The 27033-nt window shown below is 37.9% G+C and overlaps 1 protein-coding gene across 1 annotated transcript in view; it reads left to right on the plus strand.

Moving 5' to 3' along the window:
• Positions 1–22665, plus strand: part of GLRB (glycine receptor beta) — a gene marked incomplete at both ends in the record, with an annotated part of 50236 nt that extends 27571 nt beyond the window's left edge. Inside the window, 6 exon segments of the mRNA XM_081333036.1 lie at positions 1147–1376; positions 1894–1976; positions 5759–5899; positions 11543–11695; positions 13772–14064; positions 22369–22665. Coding sequence (XP_081189162.1) covers positions 1147–1376; positions 1894–1976; positions 5759–5899; positions 11543–11695; positions 13772–14064; positions 22369–22665 — 1197 coding nt within the window.
• Between the last annotated feature and the right edge of the window lie 4368 nt (positions 22666–27033).

Raw genomic sequence — 27033 nt, forward strand, 5'->3', positions numbered from 1 at the left:
GCAAGTGGACTTAGGTATAGCTCCACTGTTTCTGGCTCCAGACTCTATTAGATACGTGGTTACACCTGCCAGGTATCCTAGTCAGTTGTAGTCAGTAAACCACCAGAAAGCATTCTCGCTTGCACAGTGCCATGCATTTCCATCAGCCGTCCTGTTCAGCAAGTATAAAAAGACACCACTGTCTGAAAGACTGTTCCTGTGGCTCAGGAGAGGTGGAGACCATTGGACACATACTCCTTCGATGTTCCTTCTACAGAGCCATTTGGAAAAACCATATCCTCCCCATAATTGATAGGTATCCTGATCGTTCAGAAAGTATTTATCTCCAGTGGCTGCTTAAGGATGAGCAGGCAGTAATCACGGTGCAGGTGGCTAGATTTTGTGCAGCAGCATTGGGGATTCGCCAGAAACATAAATAATCATTTTAGATCTTTTTAATAATCTTTTATGAGGGACGCAGTGGCTCAGTGGGTTAAGACGCTGAGCTTGTCGATCAGAAGGTCGGCAGTTTGGCGGGTCGAATCCCGAGTGCCGCGTAGCAGAGTGAGCGCCTGCTACTCGTCCCAGCTTCTGCCAACCTAGCAGTTCGAAAGCATGTAAAAATGCAAGTAGAAAAATAGGGACCACTACGGTGGGAAGGTAACAGCGTTCCGTGCGCCTTTGGCGTCCAGTCATGCCGGCCACATGACCACGGAGACGTCCTCGGACAAGCGCTGGCTCTTCGGCTTTGAAATGGAGATGAGCACCGGCCCCTAGAGTCGGAAACGACTAGCACGCATGTGCGGGGGAACCTTTACCTTTACCTTTAATAATCTTTTATAATTGATTTTATTACGTGTTTTATCCAGTTTTAGTCTATACTCAGTGTATTTTTATTGTCAGGCCAGTATGATTCAGTTTTTCTGAAGCTAGCTTGTTTTTGATATACTGCCTGTAAAACTAGGCAGACATTGGTCACCCATTGATTGCTTCATTGATTGTAATATATTGCTTTGTCCTCTTGTGATGGTTCTGTTCAGTTTTGTTTTATTTGGATGTTTGATTTATGTGTGGCCTTTGGCTGTAATAAATTGATTGATTGATTGATTGATTGATTGATTGATTCAATAAATGTAACAGTTAATATGTTTAATATATTTCAAACAGGATTACCGAGTTAACATCTTCTTAAGACAGAAATGGAACGATCCTCGGCTTAAGTTGCCCACTGATTGGAAAGGATCTGATTCACTAACAGTGGATCCTACCATGTTTAAATGTCTGTGGAAGCCTGATCTGTTCTTTGCAAATGAAAAGAATGCTAACTTCCATGATGTCACTCAAGAAAATATTCTCCTATTTATATTCCGTGATGGAGATGTCCTAGTCAGCATGAGGTGCTTTATATATTCCACTGATTATGAATAGTTTTAAGGAAACTCCATAGTTATAGGCTTTTTGTTTTAAATAATATTATCATAAGTAAACAAGGTGTTATAAACCAGAAAATTGGACTGTTTTAATAAAGTCAAGTTAGAGTGCTTATTCAAATAGTGATTATTCAAAAATAGAGTGATTATTCAAAAAGGCTGAATAATCATCATGCCTCTTGCAAGCCACAAAATCAAATGCAATATAATTGCTAGCTTAAGCGCATGTACATTTAATACACATACACAGTGTGACTACTTTATTTCCTAGGGAAGTATTTTTTTGTTATTTATGTATTTAATAAAACAGAACAAAGTAGGGGAAAAAATCAAAAATGCAAAAAAGAGAAGTGCAGATATGAATATTAAATACAGTATAAGACTTCTTGTGCTGATATACAGTACAAGTATTTAAATTTGAACATTTGTCTTTCTAACTTATGGCATATTTGAATTGCTTTTAAATTTCACTTTATATTTCCAGATTATCTGTTACTCTTTCATGCCCGTTGGATTTAACTTTGTTTCCTATGGATACACAGCGTTGCAAAATGCAATTGGAGAGCTGTATGTAAATTACATTTTACATATTTATATCTGTCTGTCTGTCTGTCTATCTCTTATGCTTAATAATTGAATATGCATGTTCAGAACGATGATAGACCTTCAGATCTTCCAACAGTGCACTCATCACTCTTGTAATTGACTCAACTCCACCTTGGTGCCTCTTCTCTTTCCTTTGACCTTTCCCATAATTATATAATTCTCTAGAGAGTAAATATTTGTACAATATGTCTGAAATATAATAACTTATGCCTTGAATGAGAATTCTGGGTTGATTCATTTGATCATCCCTTTGTTTCCTTGGCTAGTCATGTATTCTCAGGACTTCACAAAAGTATCAAATCTGTTTCTATCTTGCTTCTTCAAAGCCCAAACTTCACTTTCAAAATGTGTCAGAGGGAAACCATTACCTGTGGCACATCATAGCATTTGAAGGTTTCATGGCTATATATCAAATACCAGTTTGTGGCATATTCCTTAACTGTTGGTTACTTCAATGTTGACAGCACAATGACATTACCATTTTTTCTAAGCACATTCCAAAGCTTGACATGATGAACATAATCAAATGCACTTCTATAATCAATGAAAACACACCCACTTCCCTTTGGTATTCTTTGTATGTCACACTATATATGTGCGTTAGCAGTAATGTTTCATATTCCTTGGCCTTTTCTAAGCTTGAATAAGTGACATCTCCTTTTCCATGATCCTAAGCATTATTTCTTAGCATGTTATATTAAGAATATTGTGCAATAATTTGCACAGCCTGTTCTTTGATATTAATATGCACAGTAGATTAACCTTTACCATTATGTTGTCCACTATGACATTCTCCAGATCCAATGGCATAGCTTGGTTAGAGCCTTTACTGATTCTTTTTCTGTTGCTTTCCATATGTCTGTACAGGCAATACTTGACCTACAACCATTCGTTCAGGGACTGAAGTTACAGTGGTGCTGAACGAATGGTAGTTACATTTGGTTCTTTCAAGACCTCCACAGTCATGTGATTGCAGTCTGTGCACTTGGCAAATGATTAACATTTACAATGTTGCAGTGCCTGTGATCATGTGATCATAATTTGCAACCCTCCTTACTGGCTTCTCCAGAAAGCCAATGGGAAAGCCAGCAGGGAAGATCAAAAGTTGTCGGGATAACTCTCTCCCACCCTCTGTCCCATCCATGCAACCTTACCTAGTCCCTATGCACTCACACATGCCAGGCATTCACATATCCCATACGTTCTTCCCAACCAGCATCCTAGTGGACTCTCCCTATAGTTTGTTATGCTCTTGCTCACCCTCTCACAACTTTGTGCACCCTCCCCAACCTATGTCATCCCCTCCTTCACCTTCTCGTACTCTTGCCACATCTTCACAACTACACACCCTCATAGAATTTCTGTGCTAAATAATACAGTTGTAAAACATGACCACATCATTTAACAACAGCAATCCCTGCAATCACAATTGCCATCATTAACCAATTTCTACAATCCATGAGGCAACTTCCTGTTGTCTTCCAGAAACCAGGGGGAGAAGGGGATGGTTTAACATGCAACCTAGATCCTGTGCATGTGCAAATGAAGTTTCACTCACTCGCCTGCCACTTTCCCAGCCTGGTTCCTAATAGGCTTCAGACCGGTACTGGTCTGTGGCCTGAAGGTTTGGGACCCCTGCTATCCATATCTTGTATCCTCTCTATATACATACTGAATAATGTATACAAAATATGTATTATATTCATATGTGCTTGTTAACCAAGTTAAAAAAAATCTCTTCTATTAGTATAAATTCTAGTCAATTTTAGCAGAATATCCCAATTATTGCCATGAAATCTTCCTATTAAAATTTTATGTTTGTGTTTGTGTATGCATGTGTGTGTGTCTAAATAGGCACACACACAAACAAATATACAGTATTTGGTAAGCCTGCATTTCTGTATATATAGACTTGGGTGTAAATCTACATTAAATTCTGTAAGATTTATGTTTGGTTTATCTTTGAATAAAAACCTCCATATAATAGTAATGTAAATTGTACACAGGGCATGTGATGTATTTTAATAATGCTGTTCTGAATCTTGAATTTTTCATAGACACTATTATTTCCTTGGAATATACATTTTTCTTTTAAACACTGAAAACACTTAAATAAAGCAATTGCCTGGAAATAACTAAATAATAAGAAAATGCAGATTATTAGAACAAAATTTTTAAAAAATGCTAAATAAAATGTTTATAACCGACAACAATATTTAATGGATAATTTGAGGAAGATGCAATATCAGTATCAAAGGCTATCTTAATTAGAGATTTCCTGAGTGGAGGTATATATACATATCCACAGTGCTTTTTTGTCATAGAATGCACGGAATGGCATTCCGGCACCTTTTTTCTGAAGGGAAGAACCAGCTCCTTCTGAGCTGCCAGCGCGAATGAAGCTCTGGCTTGGTGAAAGGAAGCTGCCTGGGGAAATTGGGGGCATTAAAGGTTGACCTGGAAACACTTCCACAGCCCTGAAAGCAGACCCTCTTCTCTGCCTTGGTTTATGGGGCTCCCCCCACCACCGCTGCCTATCCTTGCTCCCGTGTTGGCCTCCAGGGACCAGGACTGGCTCCTGGAGCAAATCTCTTTGAGGACCAGGCACACTCCCAAAGCAGCAGCACCACCGCCACCTTGGTTGCTCTGGTTCCGAAGGAAGCCTCTTTGTCATCAGAGGCGGAGGAGGACGAGGTGGCAGAAGATTTATTTTATTTAGTTGCATTTGTATACCGCCCTTTCCCTGAGGACTCAGGGCGGTTTACAGGGAATTAAAAATCAAAACATACAAAAGTTAAAACCAGTTAAAAAGTAGACATCCCGGCTCTGAAGACATCCCGGCTCTGAACAAGCGCCCACTCAAAAGCCCCAGCAATGGCATCCGTCAGCTGATGCTGCTCACGTGATCTGTGCCTCGGAAACTCCCTAAAGCGGTTCCCCCCCCCCCCCTCCATAAAGGGCTTTCAATTGGAGCCGGAGCTGTGCATGAGTTCTGGCACTTTTTTTTTTTTACAAAAAAAGCACTGTATATCCATTTATTCCTTAGTCATCTGTCCCAGACTCAAGGTTATCAAAGCCACAACTGAAGAGTCATTTGCTACTTCTGGTTTTCAGTCATCACTTCTTTTCCTTCTTTCTTTCTTGAATTCACCTCAGTTAAAGTGTTTAATATCAGTAGAAAAGCTACTAATCATAACTTGGGAAGAATGGATGGGCAGCCATAATTTTAGTTTATCCAAGACACAAATGCAATTATGTTTCAATGAGGATGGGATCTGATGGGCAATGATGCTGGCAGGGAAACCTGTAATTAAAAATACTATTTGTGGCACCACACCAACCCATGTGAATTCCAGTCCTAGTTGTGACAAAAAATTACAAAGTTAATATGCCATAGTGGAAAAAGTGTTTCCAGTAAAGAAATAATATCTAAAGGAAGGTTCAGAAACACTTTTAAAATTAGAAATATATTACTTTGGCATGTGGACTGTAAGCCTACCCTGCTTCAGACGATCTACTTCCAGGTTCTTTAAGTTAACACTCGGTTTATGTGGAAACAATGAAAATCTGTAAATGCACCTCAGTACTAATGAGAGATGATCAGTATAATAAACACTCTTTAATAATTAACCTGCCAGATTCTTAGACATGTGGAAGAAAAGCATGCTTGTTTATAATTATTGCATTTATTACTTTTTACCACATTAACATCATCTTCTTTTTTTTCTGTCCAAAACATGTAGTTGGTTACACTACTGATGATTTACGATTTATCTGGCAATCTGGTGATCCTGTTCAACTGGAGAAAATTGCTTTGCCCCAGTTTGATATTAAAAAAGAAGATATTGAATATGGCAACTGTACCAAATACTACAAAGGGACCGGTATATATATTAATCAATTTATTTTTCCAATCATTAAATTAAATGATAATTTATTCATTTATCCTAACATGAAAGGAAGTAAGTGGTTATTAAGTGAATGAACTGTTTTTGTCTTGTTGCTTCTGCAGTAAAGCTTGATTCAGGAAACCTGATTTGCAATATCTGTTTTAAATAAAAAAATTGTTACACAGTTATAGATAATGCTTTGTTGTGTTCTTTACTAATAAGTCTTGATAATACTATTCCAGATTCATGAGACATATAAATTGCCATCCTAGTCAATATGGACAGATATGTTAGTAACAGAAATGTACTGATTCACATGATTCAATAATCACTATAATTCAGTTAACAGCTTCAGCCTGTCTAGGGCAGAGCACCAAAATGAAGAATTTATTAAATTGTTATTTTTAATGGGAAAATATTTTTGGCCATACAGATTTATAAGAGCACATAATGGAAGTAAAACCAGTTCTTTGTAAACATAAAATATAGATCTTTTATTTATCTATCTTATAATTTTTTTAATATATTTTATTAATTTTTTACAATAACAGTCTTTAGTACTTGGTAAACAACATGGTGTCTGGGTTCATACATTTAACAACAATCAATAATAGTTAATTTCTATGATTCCATAATCAACATACTAGCTAATGATACATTTCCTTGATCTTCTCTTCTTCCAATAATATTTCCCTTTTGCCAGTGCTTTTTTTCTAATAAAAAAAAAAGTGCCGGAACTCAGAGGTGCTATCAGTGGGAGCGATGCCGGTGTCTTGCTACAGCGTCGCCGCCCATCCTTTGCACCCCCGCCCCTGCGGCTCGGAGCCACTTGCCATGGGGATTCCCGTCCCCACAGCCGCCGTGGGGATTCCCCTCCCCGCAGTTGCCACGCCGCGGCCCATGCTGAGCCCCCACCCGGAGCTGCTCCAAACCCCAACCCAGAGCTGTGTTCCTCGTGGCAGTGGTCTCCGGCGCCAAACAGCTGATGGCCTCCAGCACCGGCACTCATTCACTTACTGCCCCGTCGCTTCCAAATGCAGTAAGTGAGTGAGCAAGCAAGTGGCATTTGGAAGCGTTTGGAAGCGATGGGGCAGTAAGTAAGTGAGTGAATGAGCAAATGGCGTTTGGAAGCGTCAGGGCAGTAACTGAGTGTGTGAATGAGCAAATGGCATTTGGAAGCGATGGGGCAGTAAGTGAGCGAGCAAGCAAGAGGCCTTTGAAAGAGACGGAGTGAGTAGGGGACAGACTGAATGAGGTGCCTTTGAAAGAGACGGAGGAGTGAGTGAGAGCGACGGGAGGTTTTTGTGAGCAAAGTGTGAGTGGGGGGGGCTTTTGCGAGCGAAGGGTGAGAGAAAAAGGGAAAAGTGAGGGGGAGAAGGGAAAAAGAAAAGGCACTGACTTCTGACTTCCTCTGTTACAGGAGGAGAAGGAAGCATTAACATTAAACCTCAACTTTTTGCTTTTCTATAATATTATAAACTAGCCATTTCTATCACAATAAATGAATCTAACCAATGAAACCCAAAATACCCCCCCTTTTTTAGTCATCAAGTTTTTGACACCTTGTTAAGCACTGGTGGTGCTTGAATATTGTCATGTTCTAAAAGTGGTACAATTTCTGAAAAGGTTGAAAAGCCCTGATGTAAATGCAGCCTAAATTGTTTATTGCCATCCTATTTGCAAATAATATCTTACTAACCTAGTTGAGATGGTGTAGTTGGGCAGCAGGGAGGGGTGCAAAGTTCCTGCCTTCACTGCAGACAACTTGCCTGTGCAACGTTTGCCAGCCGGGTCTTTTGGCGCGCTCAGCAGCAATTCCTATTGGCTTTCGAAAGCCAATAGGCCCGGGGTAGGCAACCTTGGCTCTTTTATGACTCGTGGACTTCAACTCCCATAAGATGTTACATAACATAACATCAACTGTAAGATGTTAAACTTCTGTTTCTTTCCTTCCCAAAAATTTTGTTAATGTGTCCTCTCTAAGCTCTGCTGATCAGCTTGTCCTGGATTGTTTTGCTGCAAAACGGAACAGTTTGCAAGTTGCGGTTGAGACAGCCATCTCATTTTAGATATATCACATATAATTGAAGATTGTAATTAGTTGTGTGTGCACGTTCAGCAAGTGTGATGTATTTGTGCTGGCATTTCTAGGCCTCTTTCCAACAACATTCAGAAAAATTTGTAACAAACATTGGAATTCTCAAGGCCATGTTTGGTATTTCCCAGCAATCTGTTACTGGAAGGAAAAAAACAATCCCTGCTGCGTTACTGATCCCAGAGAAGCATTTGCATGTATGCAGGTATCCTTAGGGTGCCATAGTTATGGATGCGAAATATTGGTTGCAAAGTTGGCATTTCTGGATGTAATACAGATATTTTGGACTTATTTTTGTTTCTTTGCATGTTTGATATTTTTAAAAAGGCATATGCTACTGACTACGCTTATGCACATAAGTAGCATCTTTTGCTAGGATACATGACCACTGCTTGTCCAGAATGTGAAAAGTGAAAGATTGTGACTAAACAAAATTTTAATGTACAGATAATACCACCAGAAATTATTTTAGCCTTTTTAATAAATGTTGTTATTGATGTTAAGCTCACCATGGAAAACATCATATATTGTTATGTATATACTAGGTTAATTATTTAAAGACTGAAGTGCAACATAACTAGATTTTAAATAATCTATTTTTGAAAACACACAACAGTCCAAACAGTAAAAGTAAAGTCCAAATTAAGAATATTTCATTCTTAAGAATTGTTTAATTTAAAGTGGTTTAGTTGTAATAGATGGTTATAGATTCAAAATAGTTTTCAAGAGTATGTACAAAAGATACTATTTTTTTCTAGCATCAGCTAAATTAGACATATTACATTGAGAAAAATGTTTCTTATTTCTTTCCTGTTACCTTTATTGATTTCATTGCAGAGTTGTTAACATAGGAAATAGATTATTTTGTTATCTAATTTTAGCTTCCAAAAGACAGAAGCAGATGAAAAATGTGAGGTTCTTTCCTGTTGGCTTTTTTGAATTAGCTGTTTTATATTCTAAAAGTTTAGTTCCTAAAGAAGTAACCTTGTAAATAATTTTAATGTCCTCCTCTAGTGCAGGGTAGGCAACCTTGGCTCTTTTATGACTCGAGGACTTCAACTCCCAGAATTCCTCAGCCAGCATGGCTCAGCTTGGAAATCTCTCCCTTTCCCCTCAGCATGGCTGGCTCAGGATTTCTGGGAGTTGAAGTCCATGAGTCATAAAAAAGAGCCAAGATTGCCTAGCCCTGCAATAGGCTTAGGAAAGCCAATAAGGGAGCTGTTTTGTTTTTGTTTTTTGCAAAAAAAGCTGCCGGAATGCCGTTCTGAGCGTTCTATGAGAAAAAAAGCCCTGCTGGTATGTATAAAGCCTTCAGATGTACAACGTGATGAAAATAAGAGTTGTAGATGTTAACCTAATGCCCAACTGAATATATGTCAGACTATATTTGTATAGTCCTGCCTAAATCTTTGGACTTAGGCTGCCGATAGCTTGGGCTAATCACCAAGGTGTAGCTAGCCTTTCTCCTGTCGGTTTGGAGGACTTCCCCCCGGATCAAACAGATCAAACCCCATCTTTCCGTGATCAACAGAAAGTATCTACCATGCTTTCTAGATGCAAAAATAGGTATAGATTTGCCCCCAGCTCATCTTTCCCCTGTTTTCAGCCAACCAGAGTTCATGCCAAGATGTTGTCATGCCTCCATTGGAGCCTGAATCTGCAGAGGAAAATGAGCTGAAACGGGACCCTATGGAGGGTGAGGGAGAGGTTTCTGTGGCTTCAGAGGAATGTGGGGAAGAGCAGGCCGAGGCAGGCCGGGGCCCTTCAGGATGGGGACAGGATGAACAGGAAAGACAGAGTTCAGGCGATGAGCAAGAGCCACCCCCAACTGATCCTAGAGCACAGAGAGAAGGAGGGAACAACGCAGGCACACTCAACTACTCAGGAGGAGAGCGTCCCGCCTCTCTCCACAAGGCACACCTGGAGACTAAGATTTAAGGAGACGCTGTGAGGAGGGGCATTTGTCGGGAACAAACGCTGATTCCCTGGAATTTTGTGTGTTGTTGCTGATCTCTTGTTCTGTGATTTCTGCTTGGAAACCTGGAAACGGACTATTGGACTGACTGACAACATTGCTTGAATGTTTAAAGACCTTGGACTGTATTTTGGATTCTCTTTTGAAACTGCTCAGGCAAGCTTGTATTCACACAGACTCTAGGTTTATGATGTATGTGTTATTCCTTGTTATCTCTGTGGCCTTGAGTACATTCCTCTTCTAATCAGATTGTATGTGAAACTACTTGCAGCCAGAGCCAGCTGAAGGTGTGTGTGTTTTCTTTTGTTGGAGGCTTGCCAGAAACGTGGGAGCATTTGGGGAAAATTTGGAGCAATTAAAGGACTGTTTGAATTGCCAGCTGACTGCATTGTCTCTGTGCTGTGCCCTGGGTCATCACAGATGTTTTGGGAACTCTGAGATGTTTGGTGGTAATCCACATATTTCTCAGGGTGCTTGGCCATGTGATGCTGGTATAATCAGGAACTTACTGCTCTGGTTCTTATCACATGCCATTCCCCCCTCCCTGTTTACTATCACAAAAATTTATTGCCCTTTCATCCTTCTCCCCTTCTTCTTTTGATGGCCTTTGTAAGGCCCCAAGCCAACCCAGGCAGAGCTGACACCTTTCCATATCTCTGTCCTCCACAACTAGCCTCCATTTTGTATCTTTGTTATTTCAGTCAATTATTGGAGTGAATAGTGGGAAGACACGCACACACATGCACAATACATAAACACATCTAGTACATAAGGGTCACCTACTGCAATTAATTTGTAGTGGGTTGAGAAAAAAACGATATATTTTATATTGGTATTTTTTCCAGAAAACGTATTTTAAGAAATATTGGCTCAACTGCTATGTTTCATTCCTCCTGTTTGTTTTTGATTGTTGTTGGAGAATCAAAAAAATTCATTCACTCACTCCTTGCTGCAATTATCCTTTCTCTTTTAATTTTACTTTTATAGTAGTATAAGCATTCTTTTTTTTTTCTTAGAAAATTTACTAGCTGGCAAGCCTTTTATTGCTGTGCACAATGCAAAACATTATATTGGCACCCTTGATGCGAATGATGTAGAGCTGGCCATGCCCACCCAGTAGGCCATACGCACTCTAGCCATGCCCACCCAGTAGGCCACGCCCACCCAGGTCACACCCACCCGGCCCCTTGAGGGCAACCGCAATGCTGATGCGGCCCTCAATGAAATTGAGTTTGACACCCCTGAACTAAAGCATCCACCGGCATATCAGAAGGGTAAATTGAATGACTTTATGTTGCTCTTACTTGCAGTGTAATCCCAAAATGATGCCTGATGAATTGAGGTCACATTGTTATTCACACTTTCAGTTAAATGCTATTTAGCTGCAGTTTGAGCTGCCAGTACTTCTTTTTCCAAAAATAGGCAATTAGGATAGGCTCAGAATTGGTTAAAGCTTCAGGTAAATTAACATAAAAAGTTAGTTAAAATGACATGCATCAATAAACCCAAGTGACTTTGTGGAACTTGCTAAAGCATTTAGAACTTTGTGTTGTTATTTTCTCCAAAGGCTATTACACATGTGTAGAAGTGATCTTCACTCTGAGACGACAAGTTGGCTTTTACATGATGGGTGTCTATGCTCCTACACTGCTAATTGTTGTGCTTTCATGGTTATCATTCTGGATAAATCCTGATGCAAGTGCCGCAAGAGTACCATTGGGTAATCTATGTTTCTGATATTGTCAGCACCACTTAATGTTGCATATCCATTTGCAGTTGCCTCAGTAACAAGACATCATGGATACTGAAAGCAACTGTGTTCTCATAGCATGTTCTTCACTGTCATCCCAATCTTCTCTTTTTCAGTTCCATATTTGTTGCTTCCACTTTTTAAAAGACAAGAACTCTAGCCTTTAAGCAAATTGTTCCTGTATCTACGTATATGAGTGCAACAGTGAGTAGAAAACTGAAAGGGGTGTAAGTTTTGTCTGGGAATGGAATAATGGATTATTGATATCTAAAGAACTAGAAAAATAGTTTGTTTCTACAAGATGTGGTTCTATATAATTATGGGCTTTCTAAAGGCTATAATGTTAACTACTGAATAGAGTGATATACAAATAGAATGTTTCATGAATCTCACAGAGAATTTTTCCTCATTTTTATTTTCTCAAATTATGTGTTAGAAAACAGACCTAACCCTAGCTAAAGGTAATCTTGGAAAAAGCAAGTTGTCTTTTGAGTTCTTCCAAACAACAAATTCTAATTATCAGTTAGCTGGAGATAAATAATAGCACTGCTGACATAGTAGGACAGAAGGCATGCAGGAGGACATGAAAATAATGACCATCTCCTTCTCAGCTCTCATTATTTTATTTCACGAGAGTGAGCAAATATTTATACAAGACCAGTATCCTTAATGGATTATGTTATGACTTTAAATCACTGGCAGCTACCTTATAATATGGCTGGCAATGGTACTTAATATAAAATCTAGGTAGTAGATTTCTCATGGCAGCTATGAACCTTCCTGTAGCAATGTAAGATAAATGGCCCTCAAAAAAAACCCCAAAACCTTACAGAATGGATCTTCTGTTGAAAACAAGCTTTAACATTTCTTGATCAGTTTGTAGTCTTGAAACAGTATTCCAAAGAAATAAGTTTTAGTGGGCTTAGTTTTCATATATGAGAACCAGAACTAATCCTATTTTTACATTGACCCTCTTTGCAGTCTATTTTCAATTTAGCTAATTCTTCCTTCAGAAGAAAATAAAATCTAGTCTGATCATAGATGTTTTAGATTTTTTTGATACTACTAAATTTTTATCTCAGAGCAAAGCTGCTACTATTTCAACTATTTAGGAGATTAGATAGACAGGCAGACAGGTAGGTAGATAGACGGATGGAGAGAGAGAGAGAGAGAGAGAGAGAGAGAGAGAGAGAGAGAGAGAGAGAGAGAGAGAGAGAGAGAGAGAGAGAGAGAGAGAGAGATGGTAAGTAGAAAGTTACATCTCATTTGAAATATATTGTGTGATCTGATTCTTTCCATCATTGTGAGATTGATATTTTCACTCTAAATTGTAGATAAATAGAAACCAGATGCATTCTCATGTTCTTCAGGTATGTTGGACTGCTGTTTGCAGAAATGCTAGCTAGTATGTCCCAAGAAATGATGCTACTAGAACAGGGAAAGATACAATATTAAGCAGATTTTAAAAACACAATATTATTAGCAGTTTACTGTGAAAGAGGGGCATTTCTTCAATAGAATACATAATTTCAAAGATAATGATCTATTTAAATAAACCTTTTTAGATTTTTCTATGATGGACAAAATCAGTAGTCCAAACTGATTGCTACATTGCCTGCATGCAAATCTGTATGTCTGTCTGATGTTCAGTTGCCAGGTTACTCCATATTTTTATGGTATCTAGCATTCCATTTGATTGACAATCTGCAAATTTATGGTAAGAAAAGATTATATCAGCAAAACAATATGTGTCATGATAAATAGAGTTGCTAATAAACAAGAGAAACCCTTTCCAGCTGTTAGTGTTATATATGTACTCAGAATGATTATGTATCAATTTATTTAATTAGTTCCATAACTCACCTTCTACATTCATATTCATCTCTGTGACACATGTGGTACATCAACAACTTCTATTTCCTTTGAGGAAATATCATCATTTAGAAAGTGCTGTAAAATGTTTTAAGGTTAGCAAAGTGGAAAATGGTTAGCAGTGCAACAACATTGCAATTACATAGTATATTGTTGGATTTTTATTTCTCTTAGGCATTTTTTCAGTGCTCAACTTGGCATCAGAATGTACTACCCTTGCTGCTGAACTCCCCAAAGTGTCTTACGTGAAGGCCTTAGATGTATGGCTGATTGCATGCCTTCTATTTGGATTTGCTTCATTGGTTGAGTATGCAGTGGTCCAAGTCATGCTGAACAATCCAAAACGAATTGAAGCTGAAAAAGCAAAGATTGCTAAGGCAGAGCAAGCAGAAGGGAAGGGTGGAAATGTTGCCAAAAAGAATACTGTGAATGGCACAGGCACCCCAGTGCACATCAGTACTTTACAGGTAAGAGTACTACCTAACATACTTGGTATGTTATTAAATCATCCAATTTCAGTTCCTGATCCTGTAATGGTTGATGTCAAATATGTGCTAGCCTGAAGATTTTATCTAACCAGTATTCCTACCCTTCGAGATCAGCTATACTGTGATCACTAATGGATCTGCTACCTGAGGATGATATAATTTACAGTAGTCCAGTATGTAAGTAGAGGCACTTGGCTAAATAAAATTACCTTGGAGTAAAACCAGATTTTGTGAGTCTCTATAATTGTGGTCGTCAACAGTCTGTCTTTTTAAATTTGCTATTAATTGAAGGATGGGAAAGTTATGATATTCAGAATAATGATGCATTTCAGAAATGGAAATTATGTACCTTCATTAACAGAATGTGTTGTTTTGTTTTGTTTTGTTTTATTATTTTTATCCTGCATTTATTATTTTTACAAACATCCCAAGGTGGTGAACATATACAACATTTTCCTCACAACAACAACCCTGTGAGATGGGTTGGGCTGAGAGAGTCTGGTCCATAGTCATCCAACTGGCTTTCTAATAGTAAATTAAATTATACACTATTGCTAATTATTGTTAAGTAAAATTAGTTGTAATATTAAGAAAATATTTAGGAACAAAAATTACAATTGCTTAATTTTGGCTGACAATCAGGAAAATATATAGTTGAGATATTATTAGAATTTTTAGAAAAATAACCTGTTGCATGCATAGAAAAAGATGGGAAAAGATTTAATTATCTATCATTCTCTAGTGATGCTTTATGGGATCATCAGCACCCATAATGGATTATATTTCTCCTACAAAATATACAGTATATGTAAGATGCTTTTCTGAATTGAACTGATAGATCCATATTTAATGTTGCATTTTAATTTAAAAATATAAATGTACTTTACTTCTGAAATACAGAAAATTGTCTTTGCTACCATTTTTCCATTGTCTGGATTTTTGTAGTTCAAATAGTGTTTCCTAACATATAAAAAGTATGAGGTTTCTGCATGTACTGTAAGTGTCCATATGATCAGGTTATTTGCCTTTGAAACTGAAGCTTGAAATTATTCCCATTTTTCAGGTCAACTGAATCTGTTTCTATTCTTACCTTCTTGGATAAGAAATTTATGTTTATCAGAAAGCAAACAGTTATGTTATCTTATCTGCAAACAATGTCTGAATAGAGTTGAATCTGCATTTCTCTGGCTGAATCCACATTGTTTAATTATATTCTCTACAAAATCTTTGTTATTAATGCCTCTCTTGATATCTCTCTTATAGCTAACTATTAGAACTATCCTTAAAGGAACTTTTAAGGAAAGAATCAAAAGAGCAATCTGCTTGCAAAGAAGTTCAGTCTAGTCCATCTGCAAGAAGGTTATAATTCTTTAACACTGACGAATGTTGATTCATAAAGATACACTGCCCTTCAGTCTGGAGGATCTTTCTGTCTGGAGTTCAATTATGCTCTTATTTAAACTTTGAATACCTCTCCTCCAAGAATTTGAAATATTTATTTTGTTTAAAAGCTTTCCAGATAAATGGTTGTCACAAATTTTTATAACCATCTTCTAGAGCAGGGCTTTTCAACTGGTGGTATGTGTACCACTGGTGGTACTTTGGCACTTGGCAGGTGGTACGTGACCTGCTAGACAAGTGTAGCGGGGCAGGGGAATGAGCTGAAGCAGCGACAGAACCGCACAAGCCTGAGGGAGTCAGCTGGTGCTGCAAGACTGTCAGGACTCGGCAGAAGCCCCAGGATCGGTGCGCACAACTACCTGCTGATCGGCACTTCTGCAGGCTGCAGGGGTGAGACAGAGGCCCCAGGATCGGCGCACGCAGTTACATGCTGCTCGTTGCACCTGGAAGAGGAGGAGGAGGGTGGAGAGAGGAGAAGATATAAAAGGAGGAGGTTTTGGTGGGAATGGTAGAGAGAAAAAAGACAACAGGGAAAGAGAAGGGGATGGAGAAAGAGAGATGGAGGAGAGGCTTCTTTGAGACAAGCAGATGGAGAGAAAAGGATGGAACAGCACAAAGATTAATGTTAGAGAAACAGGCACAGGTTTCCCAGTAAAAGTGTGGTAAGTGGGTGTACGGATAGTCCTCAACCTACAACCACACTTGAGCCCAAAATTTATGTTGCTAGGTGAGAAATTTGTTAAATGAGTTTTGTCCCATTTTACAAACTTTTCTTGCCACATTTGTTAATTACTGCAGTTGTTAAATTAGTAACATGGTTGTTAAGTGAATCTGGTTTCTCCATTGACTTTGCTTGTCAGAAAGTTGCAAAAGGGGATCAGATGACCCTGGGACATCATAAATATGAATCAGTTGCCAAGCATCTGAATGTAAATCACATGACCCTGGGGATGCTGCAACAGTCATAAATGTGAAAAATGGCCATAAGTCACTTTTTTCAGTGCCATTGTAGCTTTGATCAGTCACTAAGTGAACTGCTATAAATTGAGGACTACCTATACTTTATCAATTTTTCCATCAAGTTTTTGACACCTTGCTAGGCAACTGGTGGTGCTTGAATATTGCCATATCCTAAAAGTGGTACAATCTGTAAAAAGTTTGAAAAGCCCTGTTCTAGAGCAGTCTTCTTCAGTGTAGGCTCTCCAGATATTTTATATTCCAGTTTATATCAGCTTCTCCTAATATGGCTAGAAGACCTGGTAGGAGTTATAATAAATTACTGCCACTGTTTAAATGTTTAAACAGCCATACAACCATAGTGAGTATTTGAAGTTACAATAAAGCTGAAAAAAGTGAGTTATGACCGTTTTTCACACTTACAACAATTGCAGCATCCCCATGGTCACATGATTAAAATTCAGATGCTTGGCACTTGGCATGTGTTTATGACAGTTGCAGTGTCCTGGGGTCACATGCTCACCTTTTGCAACCTTCTGACAAGCAAAGTCAATGGGGAAGCTAGACTCACTAAACAACTGTATTACTAACTTAACAACTGCAATGATTCACTTAATGGTGGCAAGAAAAGTTGTAAAATGGGCCAAAACTTACTTACCAATTATCTTGTTTAGCAATGGAAATTTTGGGATCAATTGTGGTTGTACATCGAGGACTACCTTTATTGTCTGAAACAAAAACATCACTAGACAAGTCATTCTTTTTGATCACAGAGATTCTTCCAATAATGAAGTTGCGGTTTCTCCCATTTTAACATATCTTGTTTAACTTCATTCCAGTCTTAGCAGTTATTTTGAAATAGGATACAATTCATATTTTTATCATAGTGATACCCAGATATTTTACAGTCTTCTCAATCTTAAACCTTGTTTTATTCATCAGTTTTGATTGATCTTTTATTTTCATATTTTTGCTAACTTCTTTTTTTTCTGTTTTCTAATCTTGAAACCTGCTAATGCATCAAATTCTTTGAAATTCTTCCTTAATATTTCAATTCCTGTATAAAGGATCTTCCAGAATCAACATCAAGTAATCTGTAACAGCCCTTAATTTATGTTTCTTTTTTTTAAAAATCCTTATTCCCACAATCTTTTCATGTTGTCTTATATCTCTTTTCAGTATTTCAAGAACCAAAATAAATAAAAAAGGAGATAGACAGCATTCCTGTCATGTTTCATTTTTGTACCTCACAGTTTTGCTAGATCTCCATTATCAATTATTTGTGTTTTCTGTGAAATGCAAATTGATGTTACCCATTTTATAACATTCTCTCCATAATTCAGATCTTTCAAAATCTTGAACAGAAAAGCCCAGTTCAAATTGTCAAAGGCATTCTTCACATCTATGAAAATTAATGAGGCTGGTTTTTCGTACATATTGCTTCATATACTGCATTTCAAAATGTCCAACATTTAAAGGATATTTCTAACATTGTCCTTTAACTATATTTTAGGTAAAAGCCCACATGGATCCTCAAGAATAATTCTTGCAAATTTATTTTCATTCTATCTGCTGCAATCATTATGAACAATTTGTAGGCATAGTCATTATTTAATAATTATATCAGCCTCTGAGGGAAATGGGAAGTTAAGAAATACAAAAATAGATAGATAGATAGATAGATAGATAGATAGATAGATAGATAGATAGATAGATAGATAGATGATAGATAGATAGATAGATAGATCATTTATTGTAAAGTCAAATCTTGTTCCTCTTTGATATTAATACTATATTGGGCTCTTTCCAACTCTCTGGAACTTTCCTCCCCGTAGGATAGAGTTTATAATGTTTTTCAAAGGTTATAAAAGTTCATCCTCAAAACATTTATAGTAAGAACCTGATCATCCATCTGGTCCAGGAACATTTCCTAGTTTAGCCTTTCTTTAGCCTCAGAAAGTTCCCTTATTGTTATAGGTTATTCGTAATCTTTTCTGCCCTTCTGTAATACTTGTAAATTTTATTTAATGAAATACCAATCTGTTTTCTCTAAAGGGATGTCACTTCCTTTACACAAGTTAGAATAATATCAATAAAATGCTTTTTGTATGGTCCAGTAATACAGTATCTTTCTCTTGTAAATTTCAATATTTTCTTTTTTTATTTTTGTAATCTGTTTGTTAGCCATTTCCCCAAATTATTTGCAAACTCAAAATATTTTTGCTTTATATAATTCATTATTGTTTTAATTTTCTCCTATCTGTATCTCCGAGGTATAGTATTTCAAAGAATGGAGCCACTATGCAGAAGAGCTCTGGGTAGTCTATCCCCAATATATGTACGGTATCTAATATTTCATCTTTGAATTTTTTTTAACATACTGAGTTTCCATTTTTACTAACCTCCTCCTCATGAATTCAAGATTTACTTTCAGGTTAGCTATAGCTAGTAATGCTTTTTATATTTATTAAAATGAGATAATATAAATAAATTAATGTCAGGAACACTATCCCCCTATACTAAATTCTAATTCAGATTCCACCCCCCACCCCCCCAAAATTAGATATTGGAGATGGATTTGGAAGTGATAAATAAAAGACAGAATGAGATGATGGTGGATAAAAGGTGATGGTGGGATAGAATAATGAAATGTATGGTAAGGGTTGAAATGAAAATCTTTATAATGTGTCTCATTTCTCACAGTATAAAGAAAGACTTGAATTTCTTGTAACACTACATATATTAACTAGGTCATTAATGCAAAATGTCTGTATCACATGTAATTATTGCTGTGTTAATGTTAGTATTTATAAGTAACTCAGTCTCTCACATTTCCTTTCAGTATTTATTCTTTGTCTTGTCTCTGATAACTCTGTGTTTGTGTTTCTATGTGTGTATATAAGTTATACTTTTTTTAGAACACTACGTGTATCAGTTGATGTAGATTATTGTCCATGAACATTTAGGCAATATTAAAGTTTCTGTTCTGGCTGCTTTCTATTAATCTGTATTACCACTAATTTGGTTTATGCAGTATTACTATAGTAATGCATACAAATAAGTGAGAGATATCTTCCAAGACTCAAGACTCATTTGAAGAGCAGGTGGCAGTTTTGATTAGGAGACCCTCTGCATAATACTATCTTATGTGCCATTTATAACTATTGCTAGAACAAGAAGAGTCATTTACAATCACTCAGGCATTGCTCATCTCCCAAATCGACTTTTGCAACTCATTCTAGATGGCACCATTCTTGGTAACTACCCAAAAGTTACAGATGGTCTAGAACAGGGTTCTCCAACCCCTGGTCCACAGACCGGCACTGGGCCGTGGCATGCCAGAAAACAGGCCATGGGAAACTACGCCCCTTCCAGTCTGCAGAAAAACCTGTCTCTATGGAACCAGTCCTAGATGCCCAAAATGTTGGGGGGCGCTAATCTAGAATGTAGCAGTTCAAGTAGTTCCCATTTTGCCTGAGAAACACCACTACTGCAAGAGCCATACTGGTTACCAGTTGACTTCAAGATGATAGTTGTCATGTTTAAAGTCCAACACAGTTCAAGAACTGGTTATCTACAGGATAGTGTCAGCTGGATTCTTTTCAGTCTATTGATTCTAATGAAGTGGGTAAAGCAGTCTCTAGCATGAGCTTGCTACTTGTGGGTCAGGTGTATGCCCCTATTCTTCCTTTGTATTCTTTAAGAGTGAGACATAGCTGGATTTGTAGTAGTCAATACTTTTGTGGGGAAAGGAGTTGTGCCTTTAAAGAGGCATTGGTACACTAGCTGTTAAAGAGACCTTTAGACAACTACCAACCTATCATAACTTTACCTTTTTAGGAAAAATTGATGAGATAGGGTGGCTTCACTGTCCCCTAAGAGGAACCCCTTTCAAACACAATATTCAGCTCTGGTGAAAATTAAAACGGCATTGGCTGCTCTCATAGATTAACTATGTCATGACCTAGATGGGGGAGTGTATGTTTTCTAGTCTTTTTTGACCTCTTACTGGCATTTAGTATTATAGTATATCCTTTTTTTATTGAAAAGTTTTACAGTACATTTTAAGTATACTCCATCCCTCCCCCTCCCTCCCCCCACATCCCCCCCTCCCCCCCAACTTCCCAGAGCTGAAAGCAGGGTATTGCCTCTAACAAGCTTAAACTAGAATATGCTAACCAACTGTGAATACACTAGGATTATATCCTTTTGAATCCCATACAAAGGTTGAATATACTGCTTGGCTTGATTCCCTTTCTTACTAATAGGCTATTCAAATTAGTGAAAGATTCAATTTCTCACTCATCCAAGCAACTACATACCTTTTTAATATCTTCGTGATTGCATTGGGAGAGCTTATACTTTTTTTCAGGATGAAGTAACCATTAGTAATCAGCTATACACTAACACCTGGGCCAAGCCATATCATGGAAGTCTTGACACAATGTTTGGAAGATGTGGAAGTCTAAAAGGGACAAAACAAATTAAACTTTAAGAAGATGATGTGGCTATTAGTCTTTATGCAAGAACACTGCTCTAGTTATAATTTACAATGATGTAACTGTGACTTATATCTGTTGATTTAAAGACGACTGAGGCTGTAGCCAGGAGAGTTCAAAATGCAGCTGCCTGCATGGTGGCAAGTGAGAACCACCTTGGTTATATTACACTTACATTGTGAGCACTGCATTGGTTAGTATCACATTTCCAGGAACCATTTGAAGTGTCATTTTTTTGAGCTTTAAAACCCTACTTGATTTCACCTCTAGCTACGTTTAGGACTGCCTTCTCCATATGGAAGCAGCCCAGCTTGTAGAAAGTTAATTTGCTTGGGCATGGACCAACATTTTCAATTTATGGACCATGCCCAAGCAAATTAACTTTCTACAAGCTGGGCTGCTTCTATATGGAGAAGGCAGTCCTAAACGTAGCTAGAGGTGAAATCAAGTAGGGTTTTAAAACTCAAAAAAATGACACTTCAAATGGTTCCTGGAAATGTGATATTAACCAATGCAGTGCTCACAATGTAAGTGTAATATAACCAAGGTGGTTCTCACTTGCCACCATGCAGGCAGCTGCATTTTGAACTCTCCTGGCAGTGGGTTAGGATGCTGAGCTTGTCGATCAGAAGGTTGGCAGTTTGGCGGGTCAAATCCCAAGTGCTGCGTAGCAGAGTGAGTGCCTGTTACTCGTCCCAGCTTCTGCCAACCTAGCAGTTCAAAAGCACGTAAAAATGCAAGTAGAAAAATAGGGACCACTACAGTGGGAAGGTAACAGCGTTCCGTGCGCCTTTGGCGTCTAGTCATGCCGGCCACATGACCACGGAGACATCCTCGGACAAGCGCTGGCTCTTCGGCTTTGAAACGGAGATGAGCACCAGCCCCTAGAGTTGGAAATGACTAGCACGCATGTGCGGGGGAACCTTTACCTTTACCTTTTACATATAGAATAACCTTCCCCACCCAGCACTTGAAGCTAGACAGGCCCAGATTCTTTCTGCTAAGCGATACAAATGTTATTATTCAATAGGACTTAGAGACTTTAAGAGTTCTTATTTTGTTGTATCTACAGCTATGTCTGGGGTTGATATTGTTGTTATTGAATTACTTCAGTTTTATAGTAATATCTTAAATGTTTTCATTTTATTATGTTATAATCTATTTTATTATGGTAAATATAAATTTTTATAATCACTATAAAATTCAGTTACAATAATTTACTGAAACAAAATGAAAACATGGAAGTTATTGCTTTAGAATAAAACAATAACTGAAATAATTACAGAGTCTTAGTAACAGTAGATACCAGTTCAATTAAAATTAGTCATAAATCTGACACCTGGCACATATTGAATGAATTTTAATTTATGTTCATATGTCCTAAATATGTAGTGAACTCACAACTTCTACTACGCTGTTTTTATAGGTTGGGGAGACCCGATGCAAAAAAGTTTGTACCTCCAAATCTGACCTGAGATCCAATGATTTCAGCATTGTCGGAAGCTTGCCAAGAGATTTTGAATTGTCAAATTATGACTGTTATGGAAAACCCATTGAGGTCAACAATGGACTTGGGAAGTCTCAGACAAAGAACAACAAGAAGCCTCCTCCTCCCAAACCTGTCATCCCATCAGCAGCAAAGCGAATTGATCTTTATGCAAGAGCACTATTTCCATTTTGCTTCCTCTTCTTCAATGTCATATACTGGTCTGTCTATTTATGATAATGATAATCCCTTTTTTTAAAAAAAAAAAGTATGTGCAATATACTCCATTTCATTACATCATGAAGGCCACCTTGCAAACAACTATTTGCATTTGAAAAACAATATACTGAGTATTAGAAGCCAAATGTGACTGTAATGTGTAAGGGAAAAGAGTAGTATCATGATTTTGAATGAAAGCATGACACTGCAATGTCTGTGCTTGACCAAATGTTGTATATAAATGTACAGCATACACATCTTGCTTTAGGAATATCTGAAAGACAATGCATACTACATACTGGAGCTGGACAACACTCCCTTGTGACATAATCAAGAATCCAAGTGTTTCTGACAATGAAATTGAAATGCACGCTGAGTATTAGTAAGATCAATATTCTAGTATATGTAGTATTAAAAAAAAATCTTATGACTTTCAAGGACAGTACCTATTTTTTCTTGTATAAAGTTAAATGGCACTTTGAAAGAACAAGCTGATATTGTAATTCAAAATATGTAAACTTTGTAAGTGACCAAAGTATATATTATGCTGATCTGTCTATGTGAAAAATAAAGATCAGAGAATTACGCATTTTGCAAAATCATGTCATTTATCAAAATCACACTGTTCCATCATAATAACAGAAAAAAAATGCTGCTGAACACAGCAAATTGAAGTTTTGGCTTATCTTCATGTTCTTTGAAGATATTTGGGTCTGAAAACTTTCTTCCTATGAGTATATCCAGTAAATCTAGTCAAATAACCCCCAAACCGAAGATACACTAGTACTTAACAGCAGAAAGGCTGTTAAGGCCAGTCTGTGTGCTAAGTAGGACAAGGGAAAGGAAAGCAATCTGAAAAACATTAAAATGTTTTTATTAATACTTCCATAGAATATATTCATAGTAATACTGGTACTTTAATGATAGCTATCTACAAAGGCATATCCTCAATATATTACTTGAATTTCACACAAATAGCATAGACGATATCATAGCACAACAGTCCAGCAAGACTTTGAGAAATTAAATTCAAAGATTTATATCTATTCATAGACATAATAAGGCCTCTTTTTTTCTTGTCATAGCCACTTTTACAGCATAATACCCTCAAAATGTGGAAAGAGAAGAAGCATAACCCTGCATTCCACATGGACAGGGTGGCTTCCATGAACATGCAAAACCTTCTAAAGATACGAACTGTAGATTTGTACAGAGGAAAAAGCAGTTAAAGAAAGGACCTAGGAGATACAACAAGACAACTACAGATGCACACAGTTAATCTAATATTCAATGGATCATTGCACTAGGCTATGGACTAAAACAAGATTGGGATTTCAAGCATCATGTTTGCACTTCTGTTAAAAACTGTGGTAGAAAAGGGAACTCCTAAGACTTGATAAAATAAAAGGTGAAAACATAATAATTCAGGTACAGGGCCAAAGAAATAGCAAGCTTCTTTTGGGGCATCTAATTAATATCTAAACATAAAAGAGTACAGAATTTGAAATATAAGTTCTAGCCTAGATAGAAAATGGAACATTTTATCTGCTTAATCCCCCTAGGATGATCTCAAGGCAAGTATATGTTAGAGCAAGAGTTCCCAAAGGTTTTGCCATCAGGCCTATCTTTAATGTAATTTAAACACACACACTTAAAAATCCAAACAATGTGAACACCAATGAACAATGAAAACAACACACTGAAACTTTGGGAAACGTGGATTATTGTAAAAATATAACTAAAAGGTTCTTCACAGCTCCCCTGGACTCTACCTGCACCTCCTCAAGAGAAGTACACGTCACAGTTTGGGAAAGCCTGTGTTAGATTGTAGTGACACACTGCCCAGTAATTCATGATATGACCAATTGGGACTACTGAATTCTATATGAGTCAATCCCTCTATTCGCCCATTGTTTTCTTAGATCAGGGGTCTTCAAACTTGGCCCTTTTATGACTTGTGGACTTCAACTCCCAGAATTCCTCAGCCAGGCACAGTGGCTGAAGAATTCTGGGAGTTGAAGTCCACAAGTCATAAAAGGGCCACGTTTGAAGACCCCTGTCTTAGATAATTAAATCATCCTTCCAGTTGCCTTAATAGACCTGGAAGGATGCTACCTGATTGGGCAGAATTAATTACCTATTCTCATTTGTCCTTATTATCCAGGATCCTTTACTCCAACTTAGCTACCGTATTTTTCGGACCATAAGACACACTTTTTCCCCCAAAAAGTGAGGGGGAAAACGATGGTGCGTTTTATGGTCGGAAGGTGATCCGTATGGCCAGCCCCAACCTCCACAAGTGGAAAGCAAGGGAGATTGCCAGGAGCACAAATCGGCACGTGCTGAGAAACGCTGATCTCGCACTTCTGCAATCTCCCTCGCTTGGTTTCAGCTTCCCTTGCTACAAGAGAAAGCAGGCTGAAACGGAGCGAGGGAGATTGCCACAGTGTCTGCTGCAATCTCCCTCGCTCTGTTTCAGCCTGCTTTCTCTTGTAGCAAGGGAAACTGAAACCGCGCGAGATCGCGTTCCTGGCAATCTCGCTCGCTCCATTTCAGCTTGCTTTCTGCAAGAGAAAGCCAGGCTGCAGGGCCGCCTCCGTGGGTACTGCTCTAACACAGAGAGGGAAGGACAAAGAGGGAGAGAAGGAAGGAAGGAAGGAAGGAAGGAAGGAAGGAAGGAAGGAAGGAAGGAAGGAAGGAAGGAAGGAAGGAAGGAAGGAAGGAAGGAAGGAAGGAACAATGGGAGAGAGGGAGAGAGAGAAAGAGAGAAAGAGAGAGAGAAAGATAGGGAGAGAGAGAAGGAAAAAGAAATAGGGAGGGAGAGAAAGGGAGAGAGAGAGAAGGAGAAAGAAAGGGAGAGAAATAGAGGGAGAGAGAAAGAGGGAGAGGGAGAGAGAGGGAGAGAGAGGGAGAAATAGAGGGAAAGAGAAAAATAGAGAGGGAGAGAAAGAAGGAGAAAGAAAGGGAGGGAAATAGAGGGAGAGAAAGGGAGAAATAGAGGGAAAGAGAAAAATAGAGAAAGAAGGAGAGGGAGAGAAAGGGAGAGAGAAAGAAAGAGGGAGGGGGAGAGAGGGAGAGAAAGAGAAGGAGAGAGAGAAATTTAATAATAATAATAATAATAATAATAATAATAATAATAATAATAATAATAATAATAATAATAATAATAATAATAATAAGTTGGAAGGGACCTTGGAGGTCATCTAGTCCAACCCCCTGCTAAGGCAGGAAACCCTATACCATTTCAGACAAATGGCTGTCCAGTCTCTTTTTAAAAACTTCCAGTGTTGGAGCATTCACCACTTCTGGAGGCAACTTGTTCCACTGATTAATTGTTCTAACTGTCAGGAAATTTCTCCTTAGTTCTAGGTTGCTTCTCTCCTTGACTAGTTTCCATCCATTGCTTCTTGTCCTGCTCTCAGGTGCTCTGGAGAACAGCCTGGCTCCCTCCCTCCTAGTAACATGATTGTTAAGTGAATCTGGTTTCCCCACTAACTTTGCTTGTCAGAAGGTTGCAAAAGGCGATCACATGACCCTGGAACAATGTGACCATCATAAATATGAATTGATTGCCAAGCATCCGAATGTAAATCACATGACCCTGGGGATGCTGCAATGGTCATAAGTGTGAAAAATGGTCATAAGTCGCTTTTTTCAGTGCCATCGTAACTTTGAACAGTCACTAAGTAAATTGTTGTAAGTCGAGGACTACCTGTACTTTATCATTTTTTTTTCCTTTTTGGGGGGTGGTGTCAAGTTTTTGACACCTTGCTGAGCAACTGGTGGTACTCGGACATTGCCTTGTCCTAAAAGTGGTACAATGGATGAAAAGGTTGAAAAGCCCTGTTTTAGTATACTGATACTATTTGGTTCAGAATATTTTTTTTCTTGTTTTCCTGCTCTAAACACTGGGTGCGTCTTATGGTCAGGTGCTTCTTATGGTCCGAAAAATACGGTACTTCATACAGCACTTATATCAACCATACTTGTAATCCCTTTTCACAATCAGCAGAGATGGGAATTCACTTTCTTATGTGCTAATATGGATCCTAGTTTGGATTTATCTGCCCCATACAGTTTTAATAAAGTCCCATCTTCTCCCTCAAAATTATTTGTTTTTATTTTTTATTTTATGTATAATATTCACAATTGCTAGCTAATAATATCAACATTAAAATTCAACTGAAAAAATTCCACTAAAGACATTACATATATCTTTATAGGATAGTTCATGATTTAGAACTTTCAAGATGGATTGTACAACAAGTCCCATCATTCATTTCCTTTGTAAATGATAAGCATTACAGTGGGCGCATAGTTAAAGAAAGTTGGTATAGCTTTTCTGCTAGCCTATCTTCAGTATAGGATTGTTATCTGTAGCAATGT

The sequence above is a fragment of the Vipera berus genome (assembly GCF_964194415.1).
Source record: "Vipera berus genome assembly, chromosome: 7".
Classification (NCBI taxonomy): domain Eukaryota; kingdom Metazoa; phylum Chordata; class Lepidosauria; order Squamata; family Viperidae; genus Vipera; species Vipera berus.